We start from the raw sequence: 12,268 nt of genomic DNA on the forward strand, positions 1-12,268 counted from the left end.
TTAACTCAAATGTGTCCAGCTTCCCTGGCCTTCAACAGGCCAATATTCTTCTTTAATATCCAAGTCCCCACCCTGCATAAAAGCAGGAAGTTCACTCTCTCCCTGAGTATTTTGGAGTCTTCCTGGGGAAGCTTTTCCTCAGATCTCCCTTGGTTGTGGCTTGTTGCCTGGAACTCCTGACCCAACAGCAGAGGAGCTAAGAGTATGGGGTGTCTGGCATGAGACTCCCTGGTTTGCCTCCTGGTTCCATCACTTATTAGCCATGTGACCTCAGACGAATTCCTTAACCCATGTAACCATCACTTTCCTCATTTATAAAACACATTGCTCGTTTATAATACCTTCCTCACAGTGCTGCTGTGGGGATTAAAGAAAGGAAAAGTACACTGCATAGTTTTGGGCACATAACAAGCAATCTCTGCACATAATTTCTATCAGTCTTTGACAACCTCTTCTTAACATTTTAAATGACTTCTCCAAACTTCTTTGCTCTCCTCATATTCATTTCCTAAAAAATATGGATACAGTCACCTCCTCTAATTCTCCCAAACACAGTTGTTGCTGCAGACTAGGAAATAACAAAGAGAAATTACAATTTTTTTAAAAGATGAAATATTAGATGGCTTCGAGAGCACGCTGACTAGGCCATCCTTCTCCTTAGCCTAGGCAGGCTGCCAAGCTTGTAAGATTCCGCTTAATAGCATATTTTGGGTAATGGAGGGATGAGCCAGGAAGCTACTGCTCTCCCTGTACATATTCTCCCAAAATGCTGCTTTTTCATAATTAAAAAAATTGATTGCATGATGGCAGTTAATACAGAGGAAGTAGTGTGACAGTGGGAGACAGTCCATTAAATGGTAGAAACATTAGCTAATGAGTCATATAGAGAAGATCTTCAAATTGTGTTATTTAGTAGGTACTTTTTCTCCCTCTTGTTGGATCCTGGCTATGTGTCTGAGCCAGCTCCCTTCCCGCTCCCCACAAACCCTTCCCCCACCACCTCAGAGTTGTGACCTTATCTTCACATAATGAAAAGGCGTGTCTCAACATCAAGCAGCTCCTCATGTAGTGTTTTTTGTGCTGCCACTGCCAGAAGTCCCAGTTCTTGGTCCCCTGTTCTACAGACCAGATTTGACACCAGACCTGCTTTATAAATCTGATCCTCATTAAAAGTCTCAGAATTTGACTCCTCTCTCCTATCTCATTTCTAGGTTGAACAGCCTACAGAATTACTTGATAATGTCGAAGAGATGAAGATAGATGACGTCAACGAGAAAAAACCTAAATGAAACCTTGGTAAGCTGCCTCAGTTTCCTCAACATGATCAGGAGCACACCTGTCCCTGGAGATACAGACTGAAGCCAGAATTCACTTGCCCTTTGTGTGATAGTGTAAATTACACCACTCTCCACTGGCTGGTCGATTCTTCTAATGACACTATTTCTAAATTCTAATTTGGAAAATGAACTCTAAACTGAGATTCCTTTATCTAGATTTCTGAAAACTTTATAGTCTCGGGGTTTCATCTCTATATTCTGTGACTTAATCTCACAAGCAACATTGGCTGCTCCCAATTTGGCAGGTCATTTCTCAGGCTGCCCTGTACTGTGGAAGATATGTATAAACAGGCAATAAGTTATTAAGTCATTTCTCAAAAGTTTATATTCTAGTCAAGGAGACAAAACATACCAGAAGGCAATTAAATAACAATACAAGATACGCTATGGATAGTGCCAACAAAAGCTAAAGGAATTCAAAAGAGAAACAGCTGGCTATTGAGCATAAACATGTGGAGAAAGAAAGAGACGTTCAGAAGAAAGGACCAAGAGAGCGAGTTTTTTGGGGAACAATGAAGGGACCAGTCTGGCTAGTGGTTATTCAAAATGTGACATGTATGGGGAAATATTTGTGTATATGAGCATTTTATATGATTCCATCTTACGTAAAGCATACCACTGGATTAAACAATGACCTTCAGATAATTCATTTTATCGTCATTTTAAAAATGTTAACTCTTGCATGCCACTTCTTATAACAAAGACCATATTTTAAAATAGATTTAAAGGCTAACAATACACTATGAAAAAGCATTTGAAAGGATTATTTGCAATACATTCAATATCTTTACCTTGGAAAAAATGTATATAAAGTGATAAGGAAAACTATGATTCTAATAGGCAAACTTAGGGCCATTTCAGGGAAAAGTCAATAACCAGAATATGGAGGAAATAGTTACCTAAGAAAAGCAAAATTAAATAACAATGAAGTATTAATATTTGCTTTTTTAAATTAACAATTTTTATTCAATAGTAACATCTATTTCCTTTGAAATAGATGAAAATAAAGTGACACTTGTTTTCTCATATTTTGCTGGTAAATGAGTAAAAGTAGTTTTTAACACAGTCACAAAAACACTTACACACTTTGACTCAGTGATTTTCCTTCTGGAAATCAATCCAAAGAGAGTAATATGAAGTATTAAAGTAGACACATTGACAAAATGTCCAGTGCACTGCTATTTTTAATGGTAAAAAATGTAAAAGAGCCCAAGTGTTCAACAATAAGAAAGTACATAATTTCACTACAGAACATCCATATAAGGAAATATCACGCATCGTCAAAAAGACTGGTTGCGTAGTCCAAAGTAAAATACAAAGAGGAAGGCAAAACTGTACATATGATTTTTTTAACAGGAAAAAAGACCAGAAATATAAATCCAAATGATTCAATTAGATGTTAGAACGATGACAGTAGAGATAGTTTTGTTCCTTTCTCTTATTTTATGTGGTTTTATTACTCTTATAATGCAAACATGATTTTAAAACTATAAAGCATCATTCAAATATAAGTTATTTGATGGTTGTCTGTTCCTCTCTATCACCCCTTCACTCAGCAGTCGCAGAGTCATGAAAAGGATGGTACAGTCGTAGCTGAAGCTCAGTGAGTGATGATGGCGTCAGTTAGTTTCCCACAGTGGAAAATGCTCCCACTGATCATCTGTAAACTTCTATCTGGTTCAACGGGCCCCAGGGGCTTCTCGGACTCTGCCTCTCAGTTTAAATCACTGCTGCCACTGCTTTATGAATGATGAGTGATTCACACTCACTCGCTTAACTCGCTTCCTTGGCCTCAGCAATGATGACCAGGAGACGTTTGTTGTGGGAATGAAACTGACCCTCTATTGCAGCCTCATCTGGATCGTAGGTCAATGTTGAAAGATTCCAAAGCTCTTTTGCATTTCTTTTTTTCCCTTCCCACTTCTGTTAGGAATGGTGGACAAGACTGTTTTGAAGATTGATGCACGCATTGGTGCTGCTCTAACGAGATGCCTCCTGTTTTTGAAACACATTTCCTACATGGAGAGAGAGCAACTTCCAGCTGGACCCTTTGTGGATGTTCTTGGTGCCATAAGCAAAGAAGTATGGACCTCGCACTCGTTCCATTTAAACCGTATTTTTTGCAAAATTTCCTTGATTTAAAATACCTATTATTTTAAATATCTAAAACATCTCAAAAATCTTAGAAAAAGTTTTAGTTTTAGAGCCAGAAAATAAGCTTATGCAACCTGGATATTTGCGTATTGCTTTTGGAGCAAAATGGTTTGATTCTCTTTGTGAAAAATAAAATGCCATTAAAGTAGCAGCTTAAATGTTGCTCTTGAACCGAGTATTGATTTTTGTCATGCGTTGTACTTCACTCATCTTGGGAACGCTCAGTGAGCTAAAATAGTAAAGACTGGAAATTGATTTAGGCTGAACCAAATAACTCCATTCTAAAGGAAACTTTCAGTGTCCATTTTGCTCACCATTATATTTACAACAATGAGCACAACGCCTGGAAGATAATTATTCAGAATAGTCTTAACAGTTAAGAGTTGTTATGTGCTTTATGTATACTGGTGTATAATAAATGCTACACGGTTATGAACTTATTTAATCTTTACAACAATCACGCAAGGTAGGTACTATCATTCCCAATCTGCAAATGAGTAAACTGAAAGAGTGAGTGTGAATAATTTGCCTAAAATCTCACAACCAGTAAGAGGTACAGCACAGATTTGAAAACAGTACTGTGATTAGCTATTATGTTATACATACCTCCAGTATGGTAAGTATGGTAAGTCCTAAATAAGTATCTGAAGAATTAATAAAAATTTTCATCTATGTCTTTAGGATCATGCTTCCACCCAAGGGTTAGGAAATCTGAATGCTGTTCCAAACTTTGTTCTTGTACAATGGGTGGTAAGCACATTTTCAGAAGCCAAGTGTAGAGACTCCATTCATAAAACATCCCTGTGGAGAAGACAATTTGGTTTGCTCCTGCTGGGAAAGTCAAATCAAACTACTATCATTTCTCTCCAAAACTAATTTCAACCAGTTTTTTTCCTGTGATAATTACATGGCAGTTGTTTTTGTGTTTGAAGGATCCTGTTAATGAGTTCTGAACCAACTGGAAATTAAGGCAAAAGATTAAGGCAGCTAGAGACTAAAACACACACACCCCCACCACCACACGCAAACCCTTGTTAGTGACTGAGCTGCCACAGAGAACGTAGTTGCCTTCTGGCCACCAGAATTGGACACATTGACCATTGTAGGCATTTATCATTGAGTTACTGTGTGGCTGAGAACAGCAGAAAATACAAGATTTCTAAGAGCAATTCCACTACCAAACGAAATCAGGAAGAAGAGGCTGGACAAAGAATGTCCAGATTCTGCTTCCAGATTCATCGATCTGATAAGCCACTCCACCTCAGCAGAATGAATGAGGAGGTGGGGACAGGCCAGGAGTGTTAGGGCAATGGCGAGTGAAGCCCTCGATCTGGAATGAGACACCAGGACGGGGAACACGTGCTCTCCACAACTGCAGCTGTCACTTACAGCGAGCTTTGTGTGCACCAGACACTCTTCCAAGGGCTTTCCCTCATTCCCTCGAGCAATCATCACATGAACCTTAGGAGGTGGGTCTATCCTCACCCCATTGTACAGAGAAAGTAGTGGAGATCAGGGAATTCAGATAAATTACTCAAAGTCACAGCTAGACGTGATGACACCGGGACTCAAATCTTCCAAGCCCATTCAATATAGTTTGTGATGCTTTTAAAATTCTCTAGATTTTATTTTGGAAATCTAAGCCATTGGAGAAGAGAAGGACACTCTCCACAAATATTAGTCATCGTCGGTGTCTGACTATGTTCGTGTCCTGAAGTGTAGACGTTTCCATGTGGGGCAAGAACACTGACCAGGACACTGAGATATGAAATGATCCCAGCACAGTGCATGGTGCATACCCGCCCTGATCAGCAGGGTGTGGGGGCCTGTGTGGCTGGACTCTTCCTTCATCTTTGGGAATGTAACACACAGATGTTGGCCTGAGGATGGTGCTTGGAGGTCACTTCCATTTGACTCTTCAGAGGAAACCCACTTACTTGCTTACCAAGGCCAGAACATCGTCTGCTTTTAAATTTTTTAGATAAAGGTTTTCCTTGGTCCTTTGACTCTTGGAATTTTTTTAACGTAGCTTTTTAACTTTTACAGTGCTTAAACTTAGCTGTATTTGTTTTCCTCCAAATACTTAATCTTTAGATTCTATGTTAGTCTTCCTAATGAGGAACAGGAAACTGCAAATCAAGGCACATTCTTCCTAAGGGTCACTTATGGCCCAAACAATGACAGAAAAGTGCCGTCCCATCCACCTGCCCATTACATCTGTCAGAGCCCTCTCAGTGAGCTGAGCAAATTCTCATTTTGTTTCCAGCAGTCCCCTTACCATTAAAATAACCCTCTGCATCATTATAGCTCCTGACAAGTCAGTGGAGCTGTATGCTAACATCCCTCCAGCAGAAAGCAAAATCCCAGCCCCAAAGTTCACTTAGAGAGGTACTGGAACTCTGTTGCTTCCTCCTCTTTAAAACCAAATACTCCTTACCGAGGAATATCAGCAATTAATAGTCATTGCTTTCAAATGCCTGACTCTCTGACAGTAGCCAGGACTCCTAACCAGCTCATACGCTGTACCACAAAATAAGTAGTTAAAAAATGATACTCAGTGTAACCAGTGCAGCCACTATGGAAAACAGTATGGAGATTTCTAAAAAACTAAAAATAGAAATATCGTGTGATATACTTCTGGATATTTCTCCAAAGAATATGAAAACGCTAATTTAAAAAGATATATGTACCCCAATGTTCATTGCAGCATTATTCACAATAGCCAAGACTTAGAAGCAATCCAAGTGCCCATCAACAGATGAATGGATAAAAACGATGTGGTATATATAAACAACGGAATACTCCTCCACCACAAAAAAAGACAAAATTATATCATTTGTGACAACATAGATGGACCTTGAGGGTATTATGCTAAGCGAAATGTCAGACAGAGAAAGACAAATACCTTATGATCTCACTCATATGTGGAAGATAAACAAACACATAGATATGGAGAATAGACTGTAGTTACCAGAAGGGAAGGAGGGAGGGGGAGAGCAAAAGGAGTAAAGGGGCGCATATGTATGGTGATGGATGGAAACTAGACTTTTGGTGGTAAACACAATGCAGTCTATACAGAAGCCAAAATATAACGATATGCACCTGAAATTTACACAATGTTATAAACCAATGTGATCTCAATAAAAAAATAATAGTAATAAATAATACTCAGAAAGATCTCTCAATGTTATCTCACCACACAGTCTTCACCTTTTCTATAAGACTTTTTGGAGGGAAGTCTTAGCTAAACTGTTAGATTCCTGACTCTACAAGAACTCTTAAATAAACCAGTTCTTTTCCTATCATAAAGTGCTCCAAAAGGATTTTCTTTATGCGTACATAGCTCTCCCAGTTCCCTTCCCTAATCACAGAAGTCTGAAAAGGAGTAGGCTAGAGCTGGATTTATTCCATCCGGCTCCTTAAGACTGAAGGGGCTCAAAACATCACTCTTATCCAAAAGGCTTCTAACCTGCCTTGGCAGCTGAGGCCAACTGGGAGTTTGAAAGTCATGCAAGAACTGGGAAGCCATAACACACTCCAAACTTGCAAATATGATTCAGCCTTTCCAGACATATTATAGTGATATAGACCAGAGTTCAAAGCCGAGCTTGTCTTACCACAAGCACTTATTAAATAACACAATGAATAGATAGATACGGTCCACATTCTGTTTGAACTTATCCACTCTCTCACTGTTGGGGTGTCCTTGAGCAAGTCACTTGACTTCTATGAGCCTGAGTGTCATCATCTGTAAAATAGAGGAAACTGTATTTATCCCATAGAATTCTTACAGGAGCAAATGAGAAATTGTAATTTAACTAATTACTAATGCATTTAACACAGTGCATGGATTATAGAAAGCTCTCAACAAATGGTTATTCTGATTATATTATTTTATGATCTTGGAAATAAAACAGTTTTTGCATTGGTCATTAATTCTCTACAGTAATGCCAAAGGATAGAAAAGTAAATTTAAAGATTCCAGCTCAAACTTCCTCTGATTTCACCATCATCTGCTTACAAATATCCAGGCTTTTATTTCCCATTCAATACATGTATGTTTCTCATAACTATTAGGCACTGGGGTAAGTACTGAGAAGGATGAAGAGAGAATGTATGATTTCAAAGATTTATTATATTGGCCTCTTTATGTGGAGATGTGTGTTGCTGTACTTTCGTTTGTGGAGTGAAGGTAGATTATTTAGCACAGAGTCAGTTCCACAGCAATAACTGCACATATTATAAATGTCCAGCTCTTTCTTGCTGCAAGACATAATCATAAGACGTTTTCATGATTGATAGCTAACACTTCCACAGCTCAGCTTCTCCCTCTAGTGACCTGAGTAAAACTGAAGCTTGAAAGTTAGCTAGCAATCCTCAGCCTTTCCTTCATTACAATGGCAGACGGATTGCCAACCCTCACCCCTATGGTGTTGACTCTCTGGACTCAAAGAAGACTTTGCTCAACATTGGGACTAATTAAGCTACCCATGGGGCAGCATCCAGGCTGTTTGCCCCACCAAGGGTCTGGGATATCTTAATTCATTCTGGTCAGGAGTCAACAACAGCCCTACTCACTGTCAAAGCTCCCTTGTCCATTTCATCTTTCCTCTACAATGCTGAGAAACACCAGTTCCTTGCTGCTGACCTCTAGATCATACAAAAGATACAGAGGCCATTGAGGAGAGGGACTTTTAGTTTGGATTGAATTTTTCATTTTTTCCTGAAGATAATGGGGAAGAGAAAGGTTAGTTATAACAGTATGTCAAGACTCCTTCATAGTCTCTCTCACACACACACACATCACTTTCTTCACGCACAAAATGGCAGACCGTTGGCTGTTACCTCAGATTTCCTGTACACAAAAAAGAAGGATTCAGGTAGCTTGGAAGACATGCCCTAAAATTTATTGTAGTTATCCAGCCTGGGAAAGGAAGTGGTTTTAACAGAGGAGAATGGGAGAAACAGACTAGGGAAGCCTCATATTTCTTAGATCTGTGTGGAGTGGGCACCCCTAATTTTTAATATATGCTGATGAGATTCAGGGCAGGCTGCCCCAAGTTGTGCCACTTTGGCATGCAGATTATTTTGAGCTGAAAACAATCAAGACCCAAAAGACTCAGGAAGAACATTTGGCCTTCCCTATAACTGTCTGAAAGAATTTAGATACAGGACCTCTTCCGGGAAGGGAGCTATCACCGTAGATAACTACCAGGTATGATATGAACTAGGTATGGTAGACAGGGAGGAACCTAGAAACATCTATTTGTTAAAATTCCTCTCTGTCTCATTGTTTCTGTAAGGCCCAGCAAATATTTGTTTACCAACCATTTACTTTTTTTCATCTTCTTGTTAATTGCTTTTCTTCCCTTTGAAGTCCCAGATCCCTACCCTCTTCTCTTCAGACCAAGATGACATATATATCTAGTTTTGCCTGACTATCTTTGGAATCTCCCAGGCTTATGTGGATTCCCCATATGTATGAAATTAAATTTGTTTTTCTCCTGTTAATCTCTCTAATGTCATTTTAATTATTTGACCAGCCAAAAGAACTAAGAGGGTAAAGCAGAAATTTTCCCCTCTTTAACAATGCTTTGTTAAGAATTTTCTTTCTTAATTCACTGCTTCATATAATTTACCAAGGAGAGGGTTTTCTGAATTTTAGATATTCCCAAGATTAGAAAATATACCACCCTAACATCTTTCCTAGAGTTAATTACCTGAGGGATTAATGAAAAATTGCGTGGAGGTACTGTTGGAGAAATGTAATTAAAAACAAAATCTCCTGCCACCCCAGAAAAGCTCTCCACAGAAGTAGGAGAAAAAGAAAACAGTTTTATTATCAAATAAGCATTAAACCAGAATATGACATGAATTACAGGCAACCTGCTAAGGGGATTGCAAAAACAAAGAAATCTTGCCCTTCTATGTAGCCAAGCAGATATAATTATTTTTTTCTTTTTTGGGGGGAAGAAGGTTAGCCCTCAGCTAACAGCTGTTGCCAATCTTCCTCTTTTTGCTTGAAGAAGATTGTTGCTGGGCTAACATCTGTGCCAATCTTCCTCTATGCTGCATGTGGGACACCACCATAGTGTGACTTGATGAGTGATGTGCACATCCATGCCTGGGATCCAAACCTACGAACTCCGGGCTGCCAGAGTGCAGCAAATCAAGCAAGTAAGCCACCGGGCCAGCCCCAGATACAATCCATTTCATACATTTTCTCAAGATAAACAATGACCAGTCCTCAAATACGAAGATTTGACTGCAGCGTTTGCCACACATAATTCGTCCTAAATTCATTTAGTAATGTGTCTGCTAATTGTCCTTAAAAGAGAAAATTTCCTCTTCTTTTTTGACTGGAGGCAGGTTTGCAATTTGGAACCAGGTGGCAGCTGCAGTCCTGCTCCTGTCCTCCGGAGGAAACTGGGAGAGAGGCGTGCTCTCTTCCTTGATGATTACATTTCAAAGAGATGGCTCCCAGGTCCTGGGTTGCTTATTCAGCCTTAAAAAGATTTACGTGCATTTCAAAGATGGAGGGAAAGAACTTTCAAGTTTTCTAAAGTAAATGCCCTAAGAAAAGGGAGGGGAGGAAGTCTCTGCCCTTATTTTTTATTTATTTTTTTTGAGTAAGACCAGCCCTGAGCTAACATCCATGCCCATCTTCCTCTACTTTATATGTGGGATGCCTACCACAGCATGGCTTTTGCGAAGCGGTGCCATGTCCGCACCAGGGATCCGAACCAACGAACCCCGGGCCGCTGAGCAGCAAAGCCTGCAAACTCAACCACTGCATGACTGGGCTGGAGAGTTAGAGAGTTAGGCACCTTATTTTAATTTGTAGTTGACCTTACAGTACTACAGTATTATAAATAATAATATATTGTGCTTCATGTATCAAGTCCTCCTAGATTGACATTACCCTCCTTTCCCTCACAGGCCCCGCTCACTCCAGAAAATTTTTTCCTCCTAGACAAGGATTATCCCCCTCTCCACCCATTTGTAATAAAGTGTTCCTGGAGATCCCCCACAGAGACAGACCGAAGCCTGGAGAGCAGCTACAGAGGCAAGAGTGATGTGTAATGGGTCTGGTGTTGCACAGCTAGTACCTCAGTTCCTTTAACACTATTTCTTCTGTTAAGAAAGAGACAGGCCCCAAATGTAGTCACTTGTGCTAAGCCACACATCAGCAAACCAAGACGTAACATTGCAACTGGCAAATAGCCATTGATGATTAAGTATCTAGGTACTAAACTTTTTCCTTCTTTTTGCAATTACTGACTATAGCTTTTAGCTGTTTAACCCACCCGTTGTTAACTGTGCTGCTTAGGCAATGTGCTGTCTGACTCCCACTAGGTTGCTATAGATAACATCTCCCTGGAGCCTGGGTCACCACAGTAATGGGTATGTGAGCTGTTTTTCAGGAATTAGAACTCCTTGTCCACTTCAGGCTAGTGGAGACCACCAACTCATCAACTGGGCCCACGCAGATGTCAGATAGGCAAACTTTTGACGTCAAGAGGCTAAATCTCCACCCTCAGATCATACTAATGCCACCATTTTGTGAGCATGGGTCCTATGAAGAGGCGTGAAGTCTGACTATGCTTGCACAGATCACCAGTACCTCATTTCTCCTCATCTCCAGTCACCTACCTCCACATTTCAGACCACCTTGCCCCCTATCCCATAAATATCCCTGAGTCCCTATTTTCAGGGAAGTGGATTTGAGGCTCATGCTCTTGCCTCCTCACGTGGCTGCCTTGTGAATAAACTCTCTCTCTGCTGCAATCTCGTCGTCTTGGTGTTTGGCTTTCTGGGTGGCGGGCAAAAATGAACCTGGTTCGGTAACAGTATCTAACCTAATTACAGTTACAATCTCCCCCAGGAATATGGTCTTAACCAGGCAGTCTGGAATTTTCTGGTCAGCATCAATGAGGTAATCTGCCACATAGCCCCCTTCTTCCTACACAGGCAGGTTACCTAAGCTTGAAACAATGCCCTCTTTCCCCCTTCCGCCTATAAAAGCCTTCCATTTGGTACAGCTCCTTAGAGCTCTTTTCTGCTTGCCAGATGGGATGCTGCCTGATTCAAGAATCATTCAATAAAGCCAATTAGAGCTTTAAAACCTACTCAGTTGAATTTTTATTTAACACATCTAAGCTCCCTCCCCATGCTGCTCTGACTATTGTAGGTACAACCTCTACATTACACAAGGACAAGCAGTGAAGTATTTTGTACTTTGTTTTATTTCATTTCAAGGAGCTCCACCAGAACAAGTCTGGATCTGCTTTGCTCACCCTTGGACCCACAGTGCCCAGTATATAGTAGGTACTCAACCTATACTTGTTGAAGGAATGAAGGGAGAAATGATTGACCACACTAGAGCTAACCACCAACTAGAAAGATAATACAAGAAAATCCATAATTCCTCTCCCCAAGTTCCCTTATTTCTTTTTTTCACCTCTTTTTTTCTATTGAGACACAATTTACATACAGTAAAATGAACCCGTTTTGGCATACAGCCCTATGAATTATGAGAAATGCATACAGTCATGTAGCTGCCACCACAAGATATAGAACAAGAAAAAAATTCCCTCCTGCCCTTTGAAGGTCAATCCTTCCCCAACCACTTGCCCCTGGCCACCACTGATGTGTTTTCTGTCCCTTGTGTTTTACCTTGTCCTGAATGTCACAAAAGGTAGACTTTAACCTTGGCTTCTTTCACTAACACATTTGAGAGTCACCCATGTGGTTGCAGATATTAGTAGTCCATTCCT

General features: G+C 40.2%; 1 protein-coding gene across 14 annotated transcripts in view; it reads left to right on the forward strand.

The window, feature by feature from the left end:
* Window positions 1–3,653, forward strand: part of SLC9C1 (solute carrier family 9 member C1) — a 94,481-nt gene extending 90,828 nt beyond the window's left edge. For all 14 annotated transcript variants that reach the window (XM_070582690.1, XM_070582698.1, XM_070582696.1 and 11 more), the window contains 2 exons: window positions 1,212–1,296; window positions 3,268–3,653. In XM_070582690.1, coding sequence (XP_070438791.1) covers window positions 1,212–1,289 — 78 coding nt within the window. In that variant the 3' untranslated portion in view covers window positions 1,290–1,296; window positions 3,268–3,653. The remainder of the gene's footprint in view (window positions 1–1,211; window positions 1,297–3,267) is intronic.
* The last annotated feature ends 8,615 nt before the right edge of the window (window positions 3,654–12,268 follow it).

Source organism: Equus przewalskii, chromosome 18, assembly GCF_037783145.1.
Source record: "Equus przewalskii isolate Varuska chromosome 18, EquPr2, whole genome shotgun sequence".
Classification (NCBI taxonomy): domain Eukaryota; kingdom Metazoa; phylum Chordata; class Mammalia; order Perissodactyla; family Equidae; genus Equus; species Equus przewalskii.